Here is a 22,836-nt window from a genome sequence, read left to right as displayed (position 1 = left end):
ATTTCAATACTTATGGAATTCCTCAAAATTTAACTAATATCATTTTATTAAGTTACTTTACCTACTACGAATTTTAGAGTCCGTTCTACGTTTATTTTAAAGGTTTGCCTTTGTGCCACGCTCAGCAACTTTTAGATATTTTAGTGAGACTCTTTATCTAATTATTGTGTGTCAGGGAATCATTTTTTATTTAACTGCAAAATAGTGTACTGATACACTTCACTACATGATCAAATTTAAGCTCTTATCAATGTGTGAGTTAATTTGAAAACAAACTTATTTTACCCATCACTGCTTGATGTGAACTAATCAGTTACTTTTCGTGAACTATCTTTCTTCCTTTTGCTGCATTTGCTCACACTGACGATAATTTTTAAAGAGTGTCAGAGGGAATAACACGTATAACAAAACAAAGACGATTTTGTTCTTGTACCGTGTTAAAGGAATAAATCGTGTAAAAGGAAGGAAAGCGTTTGTTTCTTCGACCGTGTGATTTCAAAATTGTGTAAAAAAAGAGTTAGGTGTACTAAGTTGAACCTTTCCACAGTCATTTACGCGGGATATTTTTAAGTTATAAGCAAACACTTATAGTTTGACCGGCCGACACAAAATTCACAATGCGCATGCGCAAGAAATCAGGTCGCAGACTTCGAATGCACATGAATATGAACCTTTCTTTTTTGTGTTACGGTATTCCATTTGCTCTGACAGCCAGGTATTGAATGAAAACTCCAGACATTCATGAAGTGTCATTTCGTTAAATTTCCATTCTTTCTCGACTTGTTGTTACAAATATCTCCCATTGATTGCAGTATAAATCATTTAACCTGTAACCAATTAAAGAAATTCGCTAACAGAAACAAAATACTCTTACTAAATATTGGTTGATAAACCAAGCATTCTTGAATATTTCATTTCTTTATTTACAAATTAATAATTCACTACTGTGTCAAGAAACTATAGTATCGGAGGTGTAGAATGTCATTGAAACTGTTGTCCCCATGAATTTCGTTGATTTAGTCAGCAATATCGTGATTCCCATTATAAGAATTAAAAATGGGTTATTAAACCCCTTTGTTCCCTTCAGCAAAACTGACTAACCAGCTCAATTTCGACCATTGATTCAGAAATAATGTGCACGATAACACGATATGAAATCAGTGGACATAATAGCGCGCGTTGAAAGCAAAAATTGATTTTTTAGATGTGTTCCCTGTGCGGAAATCAGGGCATTAAATTTCCATTTCCGTGAGGGACCGGCTGTTATACACGCGACAAATCAAAGGAAAGAAGTTACTGTTACTCCTTAAAGCTAAAATGATAAGCTTCCGCGGATGACCTTTTTCAAACTTGTTCACCTTTCTCTCCCCACCCTCCTGGCCTCTACCCACAAACCCCCTCCTCGTACACAGGTGCGCACTTGTGAGTGGCACAGGTGTAGAAGAGATATCGATTATGCAATCTCGTGGCCTGCAGCCCCGTATGAACTGTAATGCATGAATACGCGTTCATCCCTTCTGGCCTGTACGCCACCCCAGTACGAATAAACTGGTTCGAGCCCAGTCTGTCAAACAGTCCTGACGTTAATTATCGCCTTAGTATCGCGCCATGAAACCACTATGCCATCCACTTGACGCATATGCCACTTTTCAAATTTCCGTATACACGCTCCGTTCCATGCAACTCATCCTCCCGAATTTTTACCTTTCTCCAACCCTGTCCAATGGGGAATTCGACAAGGCTAAAACGATGGGCGAAATGAGGCGATATTACAAACACACTGCGAAGCAATGGGATCGCACACACTTAAATAATTATTTCGTGAAATGTTATTAAGGTCAATGGAGTCACTTTTTTCGGAGTGTTTTGTTAGTAAATTATAATTGCGTAATAACATAGATGTACAAGATATTATAGAGGTTTAATAAACAGTACGTATGTTCGGTTTAAGTGTATACACGCCTCTTATATCTCTTACTATTAAAAATACAAAAAATGTATCCTGTAAAAGTTGTTTGATTTCATAGAACAAACTTAATGCAATATTTCAATTTTTTTTAATCGTTATCTACAGAGACTTTAATAACAATGTACTTTTTTAAAAATTGACCTACATATTCTTACTATTGCCGTGTTATTAAGCATTTCAAGATGAATTCAACGACATATGTATTTGAAAATTCTGTTTGAATAATAATTTGTCGGATAACTGTATGCATATTGTTGGCAAATGTCAAATTCGATTAGCGTCTTTTACCAATAACGTCTGATCTGCGAGACAAGAAACAATGAAATTGCCATCAATGTTCATACAGTTATTCGACAAATTATTGTTCAAATAAAACTTCAAAATAAAGTACATTTTAGTGTCCCTATTTCATTATGAAGTAAAATCAAACGGGTTCATACAAATACAAAGTAGTGTGAAATGTTATGTACGTATCTTAATATTGGCTGTTACTTCACCTATGTTTTTTAATAGTTGCCATAAAATGATGTGGCTTTCGATCCATTTTTGCTGAAAAGGCACAACAAATAGCCAACAATGAGAATATCTATCACGACTAACAGCTTGTAAGTTCCTATTTAATTCTATTAGCATTTATCAGTATGTTATACATGTTCTTAAAATGAGTGCAATGTATCAAGAAGATAGTTACTTGCAATATCCACAGAATACATGAATCTGCCATTATGCCATATTTTAAAAATTATAATTAATATTAGTATGAACCACGACTAACATACATTAGAATGGAATGCATTCAACTGAGAAATTTAATACGATGTAGTTCAAAAAGTATTGTTATTTCTGGACGTGAGAGAAAAATGCACAATTAAAGCCGACATTAACAAAAGAAAGGTAGTCCCATCTCTGTCGAACAAATTAAAATTTATAGCAAAATCGCAGGGATATCTGACTAGTATCAATTCATTGTAAATAAGTTCGCATAAAATAAGTCTTGATCTCGAGCAGATATTTTGATTTGTATTCGGGTGCTACTTCCACTGACAATATTTTTGTATGTAAACTATCTGCAATGCTGAGTTGAATGAATCCTAATCTAAAATATATTAATCAAGGTCATAGGAATGAAAATTTTAATTAGTATTTCCAGTTTTAACATTGATTAAATACATATGAAATTGTAAGAAACTATACATATGTATACATATACGTATTAGGTTGCTGCAAGAGCTCTACCCCATTGTGTGCATACATTAGGTGAGAATTGTATTTCATGAAAAGATATTTACATTCAATGTTAGAGTATGTATCCCCTAGAAGTGTATGTAACTCATAAATTTTATCCCGCTGCTTACACGTTTTTATAATTTAATTACCTTATTTTCATTAACGTTTAATTTAACTTTCAAGTTTTTCTGTATTTATTCAGAGATGTATGCATATTGAATCCTTTTGTATTGATTTTTACAGTTATTACCTACCTTTGTACAGAGAACCTGTCACTTGTCAATACAGATAAAAAATATGTAACTAATATAACTATACATTATTGACGATCAGAGTCACGTTAATATCAGAACAGAAAAAGTATATTACGTTTAAATAAATTTTTCTATAGCGACTGAACATTTTTTAATCAACGTTAACTTTCAGCAGTACAATCAGTGTCTACCATCAGTTAACACTTACCTTGCTTCTATGTGTTGAAATCATTTCGCGATCACTAGAAGATATACCAATACCATATATGCAAATCTAAACTATACTGGGTGATTCATTTAAGTTGATCCTCACGAATATCTTCGAAACAATTGGTGATGCCGAAAAATATTTCAGAAAAAACTCTATAAAGCTATTTGTACATAAAAAACCATGAGTTTATGAGATATTTCATTTTCAATATTGCTAAGTCATACTTAATTTCCGTATAACTAGTACGCGTGACATTCAACATTTGATGTTTGTAGGTATGGATGGCATGTCGACAAATTTCGAAATAAATGCTACGAAGGATGATATAACTGTAATATGTCATTTAGAGACCGAGTATATCTCTGCATTTATACTGAAGGACGTACTTTTCAACATCAACTTTCAGAAAGTACACATCCTATCACTAGTACAACTTCCCAATTTTTTAATTATTTAAAAGATCTTCTAAACTAATGGTTTCTTTACATAAATAGGTTCATACTTTTTTTTCATAGGAAATTGGCGTGCTGCAATGACTAGTGTATCAAAAAATATATAATCATATTTAAAAAAAAAAAATAAAATTGACTTGCATATATCCTCTACGTGGTGATTATACAAAAAACTGATCACATCAAATTATTTCCTTCTCGAAACCATTCAACTTTTATCTAAAACATTTTTCAGTATCATCTACGGGTTCGAAGATGTTTGCGGTGATCGATTTATATGACCCATCCTGTACACAGAGGACACAAACGTTATAGTTTATTCAAACATCGTAGCGTGTCATAAGTCTATAACACTTAAAAAATAATGAAAACAGATGTTCCCGGCAAAAGATCAAGTTCAAATAATATCTAACTCAGGGGAAAAATTTAGAAAAACTGGGAGATATGAAGTGTGTGTACACGATTCACGTATATAAATAAAGTTCGTCTAAAACTTAACAGTAGAAACGGGTACAAACTGACATTAACCGACATATCAGATTGCAAGGATTTTCTGTTAGCTCGGGTAGAAATGTATTACTTCTTCAAATATTGAGCTTCGCGAAAATTCTGTAAATCAGGCCACTAACTGCACGAGATCTGTAGAACAAGTAGTCTTTGGAGAAAGGCTCGTTACAAACACAAGAGAAGCACTGTTTAAATTTCTGCCACTAATGAAGCTAGTTCTACGCTGCTTAATTTCCTCATCCCGTTTATATTCTCCACATTCGGTTGTAATGTTTGTCGTTCGTGATATACCTATATGCCCGCTCTTGTTCTTACGAAAGTAGAATGAAATTTTAAGCATTACTCACGAAGGATTTGTAGATTCATAATCATCAATAGCTTAGTGATTCGTACATTCTAGTCCTATTGTTATAACGACGAGTTAGATTGTCACTATGAATATTATATAATTAGATTATCTGTAGTTTTTAGTATGTTGTGACTTTGTGGTATTTGTAGAGGTTTTCACTAATAAAAATTAGTTTATCCTACGTTTGCGGATGTTTATAAATACTGGAAATTTTAATGAATATTAAAAGTTAAAATGGCTTTATAGATCAATACAATCCTCAAAATATTCTCTATTCTACTTGAAAACCCGTTGTCAATGTCTATTCCATTCACAGATGCCATTTTAATACGATTCAATATACAGGGTGTAACAAAAATGTTGGAGGACCCGAAACTGGCAGATTCGTGAGGTGATTTGAAACAAGTTCTTCCCTAGCAAAAATGTTATCCGAGGCTTTGTTAACGAGATATTAACGAAAAACCCCACCTAATCAGAGCGCGAGTCTGCCAGCCGAGTTCCCGCGGTAATATTGGCTACCAATCGTAGCGCGTAGCCAACGTTACCGCGGGAACTCGGCTGGCAGACTCGCGCTCTGATTGGTTGGGGTTTTTCGTTAATATCTCGTTAACAAAGCCTCAGATAACATTTTTGATAGGGAAGAACTTGTTTCAAATCACCTCACGAATCTGCCATTTTCGGATCGTCCAATATTTTTGTTACACCTTGTATGTATCAAAGATAAAATTAACAGGTTAAATAGTGGATAATAGAATAAATTTTCCTGTTCCGCTAAAATACAATTTAGAAGGTATTATAAAACTATAACAAACAAACTTATATTTTATACATATACATATGTACTTCTCAAATATTTTGGTTACATCTCATTATTTCCTAAAACTTAATGAATGTTGATGATTAATTTCTATAATATTATATTGCGAAATTGCAGAAGTCAAATATGTGGAACACAAGAATGATTAAAAATCCTTATTGGAACTTCATTAACTTTCCTATTTTATCATACTAACAGCTTCTGAAACTGTTAACCTTCGGATATTGTTTATTGTTTAAGAGAAACCTAGAATCTATATTATGAATTGTACACATATCATTGAAAATTATCATTGACTCTATGCAGAATTCAATTTGCAGGTTTCATAAAATATGTACACACAAGTAAACATTATAGAATTGTATAAAACTGACTGTTTTTGGTACAGTGTATGTATGAGTAGAATTAGTAATGTGAAATATACAAAATTCTTTTATATAGGATGTTTCACCTGGAACATTTCTATTACCTATATTTATTTAATAAAAATGTTTCCTGCAAAACGCATAGCAATGTGAAGGCCAGCGTATAGTCACAATAATTATATTGTGTTGGACGGGATTAATTACTTATAACAATATGCTACATTTTTTAGATATTTTCTTTACCGGCACCCGTTAGCCATTTTAGAGACGAATTCAAGGACCTGCAACAATGCGTCCTTCAAGGTCACACATAATGTTCATAAACGCGTGAAGCGTTCAAAAAAGTCGATGATTAAACTTTTGGAAATAAACCGATGAAAATGAAAAACAACTAGTCCCCGAACAATACTTGCCAGTACTCTCCGACATATAGTATCATTTTTATAAAGCATAATGGTAGGTAACTTTTAAGTTGATGGGAAATAAATAGCCATTTGAACAGATTAAAGTTACTATTGTCACTACTATAATTCGAAATTATGCAAAATACATTGAATTGTTCTTAAAAAATGATGAAAATGAAAGTTTGTAGAATTAAAACAAATCGTGGTGAATAGTACTTCAATCTATCTACTCAAACTACACAGAATTATAACTCTATTGAGTTAAATACCGATGGGTCATTTGTTTCCAACCAACCTAATACATTGAATTTAAACTGTTCTATTAGCTTACTGAAAAAACGCTAGATTACTTAATATTGGAATAATAGAAAAATAGGATAGAAAATATTTGAACTTTTTCCTCAAGAACTAGTATCTAGTCATTGAATGTTTCAGATAAAGGATATGAAATTTTAAACAAAGAACTGCGAAACTTTAAATATTTTGTCGTATACCTAGGAACAAAAAATATTTGAGTCTATATCTAACATGTAGCTCTCTCAATTACTGTACCTATACCGGACTCATTGCACATTTATGTGCACAATAATGAACGTTTTGTAATCAAAGTAGCTGGCACGGATACAGCTTGATTGATATTTAATTCGTAATGCAGCATGTACTTCGACGGCAGAACCGAAAATAAAATCTGCGGATTTCCGGCGTTGTTGTTTTGCGTGCACCGGTACGCCATTGGGAAAAGAACGTTCACTTTTAATGGTTAATAGCTGACGACGCAGCGGTGAACGTAGCGGAGCAATCGATAATCGCCGCCACCGAGTCCCTCTAGAGTCGTTACACTTATCGGTGCTACATTTTTTCCTCGCGATTTTCCGTTCAGACGTTTGGACACAATAATCACACGCGATTTCTTTTTCTTCGAGTGTTTGAAATGTCACTATCCGACGGTTACCCGGTTGCTCAGAAATTGACGACGTCTATAAATCCTATTTAATGGCGATGAAACTAAAACCTTGGAGAATTTATTGTCATCAATGTTAACGATCTTGTGTCACGATAAAATAACGTTTCGGCTTGCCATAAATGAGCGTAAATTGCAGATGATTCTATGAACATACGCGTACCGATATTCCGTTCATGAGAGTAAATTTTAAACGATTTCATATTATGGGACCCATTCCAGACGATAACTGATGCAGCAAATCACTGTCTACGAGTTTTTCGCGTTGGGCAAACTAAGGACAAACGCAACAATTTGTCTTTTTAAATCTGTAACTTTAAAATATTAAAAAATTTTTTTTAAATTTGTACGCGATGAGAAATCTTGATTATCGGAAAACGCAAACAAACTTAAAAATTTGGAATATGATACGCCAGCTTTTTTAAATAAGACTCTCCTTAAAATGACACATTTGTTATCATACTTTTATCCCTAGGAACGATTGTAGCAACGTATCTGATTTGAAAAAGAACCAATTAATAGAAAAGAATTTTTCAATGATATTTTTATTTATTCCATAGATAAACATAAATATCAATATAAACATGATACAAAACAAATAATTTCAAAGGATTTTATGGAATTGAAACAAAAGGATATATAATTGAAAGCGGTAATACAAATTTACTTTTGATATGTTATTTAAATAGGGTAGTTGTATTGAGAAACCCGCTTACTGCTGCGTATTGGTGACAATTGAGGTGGAGGGCAGATGGAATTGATGTACATATAAAAATCGAAAGAGACGATTCTTGGTCGATTGACATTTATTTTATAACAGTCGTTACATTCGTCCCGTGTTACGTTTGTCTCGAATCTTCCATACTCAATAACCATAGAAACGAATTAACATTATGAGTAAAGAAATATCGAGACGTTATTAAATTACAATAGAAATAATACAATTTGCGATAAAAAATTAGTCCATAGATAGTAGGATAACATAAGTGAGAGGACTCTCAAGTTTAATAACAAAATATATATGTCAACCCATAGAAGAAATATTGCTCCTTTTTACTCTTATCAGTGTAAAATATGACAGGTTTTGAAAATTTGATGACCTACAGAGATTAAGATTTTCTTCTAACAAGAATTAAGAATTCATAAAATTCTTAGTACACTTTATACACTGGTCGCACCTTAAATATGAATTCCCAGCTAATGTAACTTAACGAAACATTTTCTATTTATAACAGTTAACATGTATATATTTACCAAATCTGATACTATGATCCACGCGATTAAAAGAATAGACAATGCTAAATGAAATTAGTTTGTTCTCTAAAACCCATCTCAAAAAAGGATATGTTGCTCATATTCATAGTATGTACAATGCATTAAGGTGCCAGCTATTTTCCGACTTTTAATTTTTAAAGAGACCTCCCCCCCCTAGTTTTGTTCCTTTTGATTTAATATTTCATTACACCAAATTTCAGCTCATTCGGTTAATATAATCCCGTGGCGAAACACGTGGAAATTAAAAGAACCTTTTCAAATTTTGATTGAAGAATTTATCTTTTGACTTGATAAGAAACAGAAAATAATACATACAAAATGATTTGATACACAAGCAAAATTTAAAAAATAAAATATACTAAATCATTCAAAAATTTCAAGTTTAACTTAAAGTTACATATCGAATGGTGCTTTTAGTTCATCTAATGTAGCGTTGTAATATCTACGACGGTAATCTTAAACAGTCTGCAATAAAAATGAAATAGTATAATACAAAGTAATACACGTATCTAATATGGCATATTAAAGAAAAATAAAACAAATTTTATGCTTTCAATAAAAATTGTTTTTAGTCTTCGTCTTTCGTGATCTTATTATTAAATTCTGTTATAAGCTTAATTCCTCGGCCGTGTCGTTCACAATTTTGAACTCTTTCATCCTGCTTTGCACCCCTAGGTATTCATTTGAGTCAATTCACTGTGAGAAATTCGTTTTAAAAATGTGTATTGGAATTTGAACCTAGAGAATAATGTTATTGAATATTGTCCTATTAATTTTATTAAAATGTCATCGTCGTTGTCTTTTAAAAAATCGTCAACATCCTCTTTCCTTAATATAAATTTTTTACTTATTTCTTCTTCACCATCTTTTTGTGTTTCACTTTCCTTTACAATTTTGACTGCCATCTTTAACTTAGTATCGTGTTTTATGCGATTATCGAATAGGGAAAATGCGACGCACTCTTCATTTAAGTAATAAAGGTGTACTTCTACTCATTTGTTGATAGCTTTTTTAGAAGCAACTTCACTGGATCCTAATGAATGAAGGGCAAAATGTCGCGAACTCTATGAAAGAAAAGTAAAAGAAGTCTTCCATACGTTAAATGTAGAATCTGTATCGATTCATTGGGACACAAAATTATTAGAAAGTGCGATAGGAAAACCAGTGGATAGATTATCGATAATAGCCAATGCCCCTGGTGTTGAGCAATTACTAGAGGTACCAGTTATACCAAATGGAACTGATCTAGAAATTTCATCAGTAGTATCTGATACTATAGAAAACTGGCATCTGTCAGATAGAGTGTAAGTTTTTATATTCGATACGACAGCTTCAAATACAGGAAGACTGAACGAAGCTTGCACATTACTTGAACAAAGATTAGAGCGAAATATTTTGTTTCGTGATTGTCGACCCATATCTTCGAAATCGTTTTGAGTGCAGTTTTTAATAAACTGAAAGTGGAGCCAATGTCTGGACCGGATATTCCTTTATTTAAAAGGATCACAGAAAAATGGGACGAAATAAATAAAGAACATTTGGTACAAGGATTATCACATCCCGAAATTAAAATGATATTAGGAAATGAATATGTCAAAATACTAACTTTCGCACAAGATGCCATTAAAGAAACCTTACCTAGAGATAATTATAAAGAATTTCTTGAGCTTATCATAGTTTTCTTAGGCGGAACACCACCTGGAGGAGCAAAGTTTCGCAAACCAGGTGCTTTCTACTTGGCAAGATGGATGACTAAATATATTTATAGTTTAAAAATATACTTATTTCGTCGTGAATTTAAATTAACTGCCCAGGAAGAGAAATCCCTTTTGGAATTAAATACGTTTTTAGTCAAATGTTATGTCAAATGTTATGTAACTTTAAGTTAAACTTGAAATTTTTGAATGATTTAGTATATTTTATTTTTTAAATTTTGCTTGTGTATCAAATCATTTTGTATGTATTATTTTCTGTTTCTTATCAAGTCAAAAGATAAATTCTTCAATCAAAATTTGAAAAGGTTCTTTTAATTTCCACGTGTTGTCGCCATGGGATAATATTAACCGAATGAGCTGAAATTTGGTGTAGCGAAATATTAAATCAAAAGGAACAAAACTAGGGGAGGTCTCACCGAAAATTTGAATTTTTTTTCTAGTAAATAAATAATTGGCACTCTGATGTACATGTCATTTATGATTATTAGATTGCGAAAGTTGTGTATTTATGACGTAAGTGAATGTAAAAAAATAATATATTTTAAACTCTCATGTAATTTAATACAGTTTCTGTTGCATTTCTATCTAAATAGAGACCTTAATGATAATAATATATTCTAAGAAAGACTGCCCAAAAATTAGTCTGCAAAGAGTTGAATTTGCATGAACACCCCCATAATAGCAATGGTAGAATCCAGTATTATTATACTTTTCTTCTGTACGTAGGATAAATTCAATTAATTTTGTACTTTTTTTTAACTACGCTTAAAATCTTAAATGCTGCCATGCCAGAGTTAATTATTCCCGGTAAAATACAATTGCATGATTATTGAATAAAAAATAGCCAGTTTGTCGAAAACTAAATAAGTTTAACATTTAAAATCCAATAGAAATACATCCTCCTGGACTTTTAATGTTTTAAGTTGCGTAATCATAATCTCATATGAAAAATATTTTCGGCATTTTAGAACACTTTCACCCCCGAAAGTTTAAAATTATATTTTTCTGTTTGTCATAACCCTATAGTGTATTTTTCAGAACACAAAAACCAGGCTTAATATGATAAGAAGCATTCCACAATATTCATAGATAATTGAAGGGAAATCCTGTTAATTTCTAAAAATTTAATTAGAGTAAACTACTAAAGTGTCTTTTGCAGAATAATAGTAATTGTATAAAACTTTTATGGTTATGAATTTTATGAGAATTCAACGCTTTGATTATTTTACATGTGTAGAATGATTATCTTTTATTTTTTCATTATGATAACAAATCGCACAAAAAACATTATTATGCTAGTTAACCAATTACAGGAATTGGAAAAGGGAGAGCAAGATTTGTGTGGAAAAAGGAAGACATACACAAGATAACGTTAATTATTAAAACTGTTAGTATATCGATCGATCAAAAGATCAGATACAAGAGATGTGCAAAACGATGATCACTACAATGTAAATGATTCCTAATCTTACGATAAATGCATAATGCCGAATTATATTAACAACCATAGATAATTAACATTATAGGTAGAGAATTTGCTTATGAACAGTTAACTGCGGTACTGAAACAACAATCGTTATGGCACACGTTTTCTGAATTTTTAAAAGACGTTGAAAACTTCCAAATGAACTTTAAAATAGTAAAAGATATTTATTAACTAATCGATTCAATATTCAGTTATTTTTATTGTTGAATATTCTGTGAATTGAAAAGTTTAACAAACACTAAAATATTTTCTAGGCACTTTATTAGATGTAATCTTAAAAGAAAAGAATAGATACGTGAAAAAATATAATGAATTGATAGATAAAACGCAGGTGTCAGATATTTAGTCACAACAATTAATTCTGTCACCCTTATTGTTTGATCTCGTAAAATTTACTGAGCCTTCGCTGAAGTTGTTGTTAAACTGTTACATATATCTTAATAGATTTTTAATGCCGCCTCAACAGTAATAATGGCTTATGGCAAGCGAATATGTCTACTTACTATTTTATCAATATTTGTTTCACAAAAGTTTTGGTCAGTTTGAAGAAATTACAGCAATGACAGCTGTATGGTTTAGAAAGCATGAGTATTTTTATGGTCTAACTCCATTTCATAGAATTCTTATATGTATCATAAGAATTTATTGTTTTAGAACAGCTACATACCTAAGTTGAAGTATTCTCGTACTCTTTACACATTTTAAATTTATAAATATTTGTTAAAGCCTACAATCAGTCAGAAAATTTAATAGACCCGATACAACAATATGTCTATATGTAATTAAATAATGTAACAAAGCACGGATATTTCAACGAAGGAACCATTCATGTTCTCAATTTAAATAATCGAAACCGCTGTCAATAGTATGTGTCCATATAACTGTCACTAAACAATCCGGAAAACCGAAAATAGAAAATGTTATCTCATTTACAAAAATTACTGCATCTCCGCAATGACCAACGTTTTCGTCATCCTTTGGAAGAATAGATCATTTTCAAATCAAGAAGTAATGAAAGTTCGTTAAATCCAGAAACCCCATATTTCACGTAGGTAAGTGTCATTAAAAACGTCACTGATCATTGAAGAAACGGTCTCAATTTAAATGAGACATTTATCAATTAATTAACTGTATGTAGTTCTAACACGAAATTGCCTTCATTCCCAAAGAATGCAGATACTTGTAAGGATTCTACGAGGCAAGTCTCCATTAAACCTGTCATCAGGATCCGGATCGTAACAAGGGAGCGAGAAGAAAAAAATCGCTAGGCCCGTTGCCAGGATGATGGCAGAGAGAGGTAGCCGAAAAATCGCAGGAGGAAACGATTGCGTCGGATTCGCGTTACCGGGCGTAACAGTACGGCTGTAATCTCATCTAGGCACTCAGCTCGTAGCGACGGTTTTTATCCTATTACGTCACATGAATAAACTAAAGACCGTGGAGTCCGCGACATAGCGGAGGAAAGAGATCGCGGCATTGGGCAGGTAGGGGGGTGGGGGATGGTGGTGGGACAGGTCCGTTCGACGTGTGCCATGGTTTCAAGCTTCGCGAAGGGACGCGGGACCACCAGTCACCAGTCTGCAGAGGGATTCCTGCTACGAATGGATACGTCGTGGAGAGTGCAAGACCTGTCAGGACAGAGGATGTAGGACTACCTACAGTGAGACTGAGCCCCGATTGATTCTGTTTAGATGTTTCCTACTTCGGATGTACTTTCCCGTTTACGTCGTGAAACGAGTATCGGCGACGACACGGATGACCGAACCGCTACGACGGTGTGCGTTTTTACCTTGATGGTAGAACCGTTTCTCAAATGTCGCTTTACATGACATGAGCTGTTGTATCTGTACTATCTACGGTAGCAGGATTTTATGCGACGCACTTCACTTTGTAAACTTGGCAAAATATTTTTTGCAATATTAAAGATTATGACTTTGGAGAGAAGAATAGGTACACTTCTCAAAGGAAATAGAGGATTGTGAGGTGAGTGGTCTTGGTGTACCCACTAAGCGAAAGAAACAAAACAAATGTTTTATTTGTACTATTTGCGCTACTAGGATAGTGTGCGATCAACTTCACTATTCAAACTCGTGAAAATATTCTCTGCAATAATAAAGATGATTACTTTAAGAGAAATATAAACACAGTCCTCAAAAGAATTCGGGGATTTTTGATGTGAGACTTCTTGTTGCATCCACTGTAAGCAAAGGAAGCAAAATAAGTGTTCTACCTATTAGTACTATCTGTGCTGCTACGATTTTATGTGATAGACTTGAACTGTTGAAACTCATTCAAATATTCTTTGTGATAATAACACAGATGATAACTTCAGGAAGAAGTTTAAGCACACTGCTGAAAAGAATAAGAGACAGCTAATGTGGAGATTCTGTTGCACCCACCAAATGAAAGAACCAAACAAGTGTTATAGGTTTACTAAATTAATATCTTTTCGATACAATGCTAATACTATTAACATCTAGTTAGATTTGTATTAAAAACTTTTAAGGAAATTACACGTCGTATTGGTGAGAAGAGTGACTGCGATATATGATTCCCTAATTGTTTTGAGCAGTGTACATAGGTACTGCGGGTGATCAGACTATTAGAGCCATAATACGAAAAATATGTTTTTTTATCTTTGTGTCGAAATAAAATCACAATATCAAGGTTTTTGCACTGGATAATTTTTAATCAACTAAAAATTTTTATCCACTAAAAATACGTAAAAAAATTAAACTTGAATTATCTACTTCTAAAAAATACAGTTAAAATCGTAAAAAACGTGAGCTTATGCAGATGACACTGATAATTTGATTACCCACTGTATAAGGGAGTTTTAATTTTCTGGTGTATGGTCTTATGGTCTCCCAGTTTTTCAAGTTTCTATTTCTCAGGTTCACGTAAAACTGCGACAACTGAATGGAACTATTAAAGCTTAATACAATTTGATAAGAACTTTTTTGCAAACTCTATGCTTTATAATGGCTACTGTACATTCACTTGTTACCATGATTCATTTTTAAACACTATATACATTAACAATTTATGGCCTCGTATTTATTTTCGCAGTATAAGATGTTTCTTTAGAAAATCACTGTTCTGTACTTCAAAATTTAGATCACTCAGTAATAATTTTCTTCGCAAGAATACCTGTATTGAAATATTGTTTCAATAATTCAAAACACATTAATTAGTCATTTTCTGTTATCATAAGTGCTGCACATTTAAAAATGTAATAATAGTCAGTAACATACATAAATGATTGTCGATACATACTTATAAAACATGAGTAACTAATTTATTTCTATACTTAGACTTTTCGACTATAAAGATTAATATTACATGAATAGATGCACAGATTCTTAATACAGTTCAAATTCATGAGTTGTTACACTTCTTAAAAAGTTATTAAATAAAATGATACATATTATTGAATCAGTGCAAAAGTCTCGATGGCTTTTCTGCAGATGATATGATCGCCATGCTTTTGTGGAAACAATGAACAATTATGTTAATATATTATGAGTCGATATTAATGTAACACGGTGAATGATTGTTTCCAACGAAAATTGACGCGACTGAATGTGTTTTATTATTTGAAATAAACTTAAAATTAAACTTTCAAAAAATATTTAAAAATGGAAAGAATAAACGTTACAATGATCGTAAAAAACACTTGCGATATGTTAGGAGAAGTTATTATGTGAATCCCACTCTGTGGTACAATGAAAATTTATCAATAAAATTTAATTATAAAAATTCAATAAATAGTAATAATCTACAAATTTTGTTCATGGAGTATTAAATAATTTATTGGAATAATAAGAAAATGTGTTAAAATCTATTGAAAATACATGTTATAAAAGAATCATTATGTATTTCATTAAATTGTTATTCAATTATAATTGAAGTTATTATTATTCTACTCATTTAGAGGAAAACCCTTTAAAATTTTTGCATAGAAACAATACATATTTTACTATTACTTTATTCAATATACTTTCATTTCTGCTGCATTTAATTTTAATTTAAGAATTGCTAAGAACACAGTTTATATTTTCTGTTTGCTATAACTGTAATATGTATAACCAAATGGTTACGTATTACTGTCCTATAAAATGTGTAAGAGTGGAGTGAAAAAGTCAATATAATGAATGCACGTCAATAGATAATGTTTTTAATATCAAAGAGAAATACTATATTGGAAAACAATTTCCTGTAGCAGTCCCCAAAGGAAATTGTAAGAAAGAAGGTAGAACGGTAAGCATCAGCGAAAGGTATGGTAAGCGTCGGTAAGATAAACGACGGATACACGAAATGTGTGATACATGTGACAAGGGAAACTGCGCCGAATGAAAATGGATGGTACGAACTTCCAATGTCTTTTTTATCGTCACCTTATATTCCAAACATATCAGGAGTACTTCTTCGTTCCACCAATCTGTTCATGTATAATGTATTGTTTCCCGTACACCTTAATCGTAATCTCTTGGCATGTCTTACAGTTTTTAAAAACTTTTCGAGCAATTTATGTAATTCCGATATGTTTGTTGATTTAATAAAATTTAGATTATATCATTGTAAATCACTTTCACGCTATTTATTTAGGTATTAAGGGTATGTAAAGATAGAATTAAATCAGACATTATAAGAGACAGCATAATTAAAGTAAGAAATAAAAAATATTTATTTAAATTACACTTAGATATTTATAGCACCTCGACTCTGTATTGGATGGAGGAACCAATTATCATAAAAATATTTTAGACAAATATTATAAATTCAAGAGATGTTCGTATTTCAAAAATCGTTCAATTGTTATAATTTAAATTATTGTTGAGTGTGATGCAAAATAATTGGCATTTGACAAATATCGTTAAATTTTGTATAAATAAAGTTTCTCGAGTTACATTTTTGAAGTATCCCATAACACTTCATGTCCCTGTAATGGGAATGAATACTAAAATTGAAATTATGCAAATTGCAATTTTGAGAACCTCATTTTACAAATGAATTTTTGTTACTGTCATTGTGCATATTCTTTACCGAATTTAAACTTCAATTTGTACTTTCAGCTGTTCTTATAGAACTCAACGTTTTTAAGTCTACAATAAAAGTGTAATAATAATAAAGATCCGTCCACATAAAAGTTTTCTACACAAAACATATTAAGGCGTGGATCTTGACTAAAAATTCTGTCTAGTTAATATTAGTTTGAGCGTTAATTATACCTGTTATTTATGATCTTTTAAATTATTTTGACACCACGAACTTACATACAGTCACTCACGAAAGTCTTCGTACACCTCTTAAAGAAGGTCACTTTTGTGAGATGCATAACTCGTTTTCTTCTTATTCGTCAAAATATTCGTATAGACTAATACATTTTTTGATAAAATAGTTAATATTACCTCATATGTTAATAAATAAACACGATATTACACAGAGTTATTGTTTGTATCAATCGAAATGATCTTTTTATGGGGTGTACGAAAACTTTCATGAGAAACTGTATATTACAATCTAGCGATAGGCAAATATATTTCCTTAATTCGATTTTAATTCAAGCCCTATTTATTCGAGGAATAGTAATGCACTAGTCTATTGAACAGTGCACAAAGGTTAATTAGGGACCACGATCCAAAATGGAACTATGCAAACAAGTACACTAAGCAACTGAACTCCTTCCCCGAGGTTAGCGTTATTTGAATAACGTACAGCAATCCGCAGACATTCATCGAAGAATGGACGTTAAATCATGATCAGCGTAGGTCACAAAAGAAATCGTCGTCATCCGTATAATCGAATGAAACTAGCGAAAGTAAAAGGTAGGATGAAATGGTGATCGCTCACCGTTGGGTTCGGCATACAGCGTCGCGGCGGTGGCGGCATAGGATCCGGGGCGGCGCGATAAGGCGGCGGCGAATACCTTCCCGAAGGGAAGCAGCCCGGGGCAGTGATCGGTGCCCCGTGGAGTCCCTTGCTCCCCATCATCTTGTCCGGTGAGTACATCATCCTGCAGCCCAGCTAAGTCTAAGCTCACAGGCTTAGACCTAAACCAGTACGAAAAACCAGCACCCTCGGACCGAAACGATACTAGCAGCGACAGCTGCGCTTCTTCTTCGCCACGGTATTCGCGGTTCGCATCTGTGTGACAAGAATGTCTCAATATGTCCCCTCGCACCCTACGAATGTACTTTAACCTTCACTTCCACCAGATCGCTCGTCGAAACCGGATGACGGCGCACCAATCGTGTACGAATCACAGGTGACGGGTTGAATACACGCGGTTAGGGGTACATTTACACTCTCGTTTTACGAGGCAACAGTCATCCTTATCATCCTCGGGCGCGCGGGACCGATCAGTCTGCCGGTTCTATTACGATCGACCGTATAGACCGTGGATCTCGCATGTTGCACGTAACCGCGGCACACAAACTGTTCGATTCGCACCAGTTTTTTCCTGCGTCCTATGCCCTAACCATTGCAGTGATAGCGATCGAACATTCCGATCGGCTCGGACTGTGAATCCAGTGATCTCTTCACACTTCACAAAAAGAAATACAGACGGATGAGGGGAGGGGGAAGGGAGGGGGCCGCTGGGGGTGTGGGTAACACGTTGTTCCTCCTATGGTATGAATAAATAATTTCCTATTGAAGAGCAGCTGATCCCAAGGAAGTCCACTGACGTAATTGATGAACAGTAGCGTCACAAGCAGATGAACGATAATCGATCAGATTCGTGCATCAAGGTCGATCACCTGACGAGTGTATACACAACGGTAGAAAGGATTCGAAAAAGTTATCAATCGTTTTAATTAACCGCGTAGAACCGTGCGCGGATGTGGTCCTGATGCTCTGCACTTTTTGGCGCTGACTGGCCGCCGAAGAGTGCTCCGCGGATGAACTCTTCCACGGGGGATGGCGGGAGTAGTAAATGAAGCAGAGGGAAACGATGGGGCAAGGGGGTGATGGCTAACCAGGAGATTCGCGGAACGGCGCGTGCTCATTGCGAGAGGGGGTTGTTCGTCCCGGGGTAAGTCGGGAACAACCGGAACGGAGGGGTAGTATCGTGCATAGGCGGAGTCTAATGCAGCTACGCGTGCGCCCCTAATCTGATCCGTGTCGGCCATCTTTGCCCTTGCTTCGTGCTTGGCATGGGTGTCGCTAACCGCGACCACCCGTTTGTCCATCCTACCTGCATTCAACCCTCCCCACCCAACCTCTTGTTCGACCTATCCTTTTTGCTCCCCCTACACCGTTTGATTCTCTTTTTTTCCTTCGACTCCCACCACTGTTACACACACCCTTCCTAGCAATCGTCGAGCTAGCCCCGTAAGTACTGAACTTGCCTCGTGCAACCTTGTCTCGTCGAAGGTGCTTCGTGTCTTCTACCTACTTTTCCTCTCCCACATCGTGCTTTTGTTCGACCACCGCGAAATCTCTCGTTCGTCTGTCACCGCTACTGCTGTTGGATTAGTAGCTACGTCGTAAACTGGTCCGGCCCAATCGTCCTTCGGTTTAACACCAAGACAGCTGCTGCTACTAGCACGCCGTTCGTCATTTATCTGCGCGATATATCGTGAATTGTAACTATTCTAGAAAATTTTTACCTGGTGCCTGACGGTTTCAGTTATTTCGATATGAATCGAAGAACGGCTTCTTGTAGTAGAAGTTCTTCGTCCATTTGTTCACTACTTTGACACATTATTCGGACTTGATTAATATCGAATACAACAATTTCTAGATTTAATACTCTCTAAGATTAAACATTAAAAGATTTCGTAATGAATACAGCTTCTAGTGTAGATTTGTAAAGAAAGTCATGACTGAAAATGCGTCTAAAAATTTAAATAAATTTTATTAAGCTAACGCAATGTTCCAATAATATTTTTGGTAATATTAGCATTAAGGCTTGTGTGTTCGTTGACGTAATTTAGATTCTCACGACGCTTCTGAATCTATACATTTTTATAGTGTCACCTTTTTTAATATGTATTAATTAACAGTTTTCGTAGCACATGAAATAAATGGAAAAATACTTATTTTAATATTAAAACAACATTTGGATGTCCTGCAATTTTGAAGTTAAATACACGTTTGTTAGCCTTGTATATCTAATATATTATTCGAAACAATAACAAAAGCATTCCTTCAAATAAGGTTACTAGGTCGTTAAGTAACCATTTTGTATCGATATTTTTGGATTTTCACGAAAGCAGCCATATACAGTGATTATTACCTGAAGAATTATGAATTGTACACTAATTTTTTAGACCGAAAGATTTTTTTCACAACATGTTAATTATAATTACAATATTTTACAAATGTAGAATTGAGGTAACTCCTTTTAATAATTTAAAAAATTCAGTTCTCGAAAAAGTTTCACATTCATTTTCAATAGACTGAAATTGAAACGAGCGTGAGTTCTTGACGAATTGCCCAATTGTGAACGCGAATGCAACAGATCATATGTTATTGTATTATACCCTGAGCATTTAATACTATTTTATATTATATTCTTCTTGAGAAAGAATGTTGTCCCGCGATATTACCATAGCACCAACATAAAACAAAATAAAATTATATTAACCCCTTGCCCTATGATTTTCTTGACGTCTGCAGTCTCCCGAATTACATTGTTATCGATAGTTTCCTAGTAGAAACAACAGGAATTCTGCACTTACCGCAACTGTACTTTTACTGTGAAGGTTAAATATTAATACCAGCAACGTGCTACTTTACTTCGACTCAAAGAAAACCGAATAATATTCTTCTTTGTTGAATCAATTTTCTTATCGTCAACACGAGTTTGACTCGATGTTATAGGGCAAGGGGTTAAGTAACAAACATTATGTTTCATACATATTAAATATTATTCCTCGTGACTTCCTTGGCGCCACTCGATCAACTGATATTCGCAATCAAACGGTAGCAAACAAATTTATTTTGATACTTGCATTACACTTTTTGCACAATACTTTAAACAACACATCATTTTTACGTAACTAATATAAACAAAGAAATACACCCATATAAAGATATCTTTCTATTACGATTATCATCATACTTTCCAATTACATCACAAATGTGTAACGATTAATGGAAATAATCAAAATAAGGATCAGGACTCATAAAGTCTGGATGTATTTCTAATTTTTTAAAATTATCATAACAAAGCTGAAGTCAATATGTAACTTGAATTTAATAACTGTTGCTTTAATTAATTTATTGGTAGACAATTTTAACTAGATTCAGTTTACTTACGTCACTTTCATGTACGAAATCATTGTTTTAACCTGTGAGCATATTTGTTTTAAAGTAATATAGTATTTGAGAAAATAATCCATGTAGATAAATACCAATACATATTACTATTCGTTTTTTTGTTCAACCTCCAATCCAAACACATATTTCACTATTTATATACCTATTCCGAGTGGTCTCCTGTTACCTCTAAGTGTCTTTTAAGATATATTAAAAACTACAATTACTATCAAATACTAATTACTACGCTTATTGCTACATATTCTGAAAATATACATGTATCCCTTCATTAACTTTTTGTATGTTCATAATATTGAAACCACAATACATACTTACTTAATTTCGACTTTATTTAACCAGAGACTACTTTAATTGTAATTTTCGTTCACGTTATGTTTTTGTCGCATATTTTACAAACAGTAATAGCTGACACTCAAGACTTTTACTTTTAATGATATAAATATTATATCGATATGCCATTAATAATGAATGACAATTGCATGCACATTCGGAATTCAAAGGCAATTGAGAGTACTTTAACGATCAACTATACTTCTATTTGATCGGTCGTGTCTTCGTAGTAAGTGCAGATTTGTGTGAGCTATTTCATAATGAATTTTTAAGGTGTCATGGACCCTTCGTAACCCAGATCCCCTCTGTTACTCCCACAAGACTCTGGGACTTTCGTCGATCCAATAAACGAATAAAGCCATTTCACGCTATTCTTGACTCTCGGATCTCAATCCAACTGACCAACACAGAAGCTGATTTTACCATTCTTTTATTCCAGTCTATTTACAGTTAAAAATTTCAGACACCTATTATTGAGAACCGAGTTAACAAACAGGCATAAATAATAAATGTAATATTCAATATATACATAACCTCTAGCGGCTATTTTGTAAATCCATTTTCATTTATTTCATATACCAAATTGTAACATAATTCTATAACCAAGAATACATTATTTTTAAACAGAAATATTGGAATAACAATTTACAGTAATACAACGGTAGTTAAAACATTTATTTCATGCGTACAGGAACTACAACTCTCAAAGGTATTGCAAATTTCATAAGAAATTATTTGAAAAATTCAATATTTAATGCAAACGTTGCGCGTGTACAATAATTAAATATGTATAAAAGAAATATGTATCATATACAGGGTGTCCCGCGTAAGTGTCGTCACGAAATTTCAGGACTTCTTGAACTTAACAAAAATTGTGTTAAACAAAAGTTACACTATATTTAAGTGTACATAACTTCTGTAAATTAGAATTCCTTTAGCTGTGTTTTTTGGGGGGGAAATAGATGATCCATTTTATTTTTTTAAGTGAAACTGTAGCAGTCTTAAAATATTTTTCATTAGAACGAATCGTGACAAATTCGATGACTATAAATGTATCACAAAAAAACATAAATAACGTTAAAAACGTTAGCAGAATTTGTGGATCGTCGTGGTGCGTACAAGGAGGTCGCTTCTATAAGAATCGAAGATTGAAAAGTACAAACGTACCTCGCACTAGCATAAATTCTATTAACTTTATATACGCTATTTGGGTCTTTATTGGTAAT

At 33.4% G+C, this 22,836-nt stretch overlaps 1 protein-coding gene across 1 annotated transcript in view; it reads right to left on the bottom strand.

Moving 5' to 3' along the window:
- Nucleotides 1-18,066, bottom strand: part of LOC107187884 (inhibitory POU protein) — a 128,262-nt gene extending 110,196 nt beyond the window's left edge. The window contains exon 1 of the mRNA XM_015576111.1: nt 17,846-18,066. Coding sequence (XP_015431597.1) covers nt 17,846-18,007 — 162 coding nt within the window. The 5' untranslated portion in view covers nt 18,008-18,066. The remainder of the gene's footprint in view (nt 1-17,845) is intronic.
- Nucleotides 18,067-22,836: the final 4,770 nt, after the last annotated feature.

This window comes from Dufourea novaeangliae, unplaced genomic scaffold (assembly GCF_001272555.1).
Source record: "Dufourea novaeangliae isolate 0120121106 unplaced genomic scaffold, ASM127255v1 scaffold2, whole genome shotgun sequence".
Lineage (NCBI taxonomy): Eukaryota > Metazoa > Arthropoda > Insecta > Hymenoptera > Halictidae > Dufourea > Dufourea novaeangliae.
The sequence above is the reverse complement of the archived record's forward strand: the minus strand, read 5'-3'. Positions and strand labels throughout refer to the sequence as shown.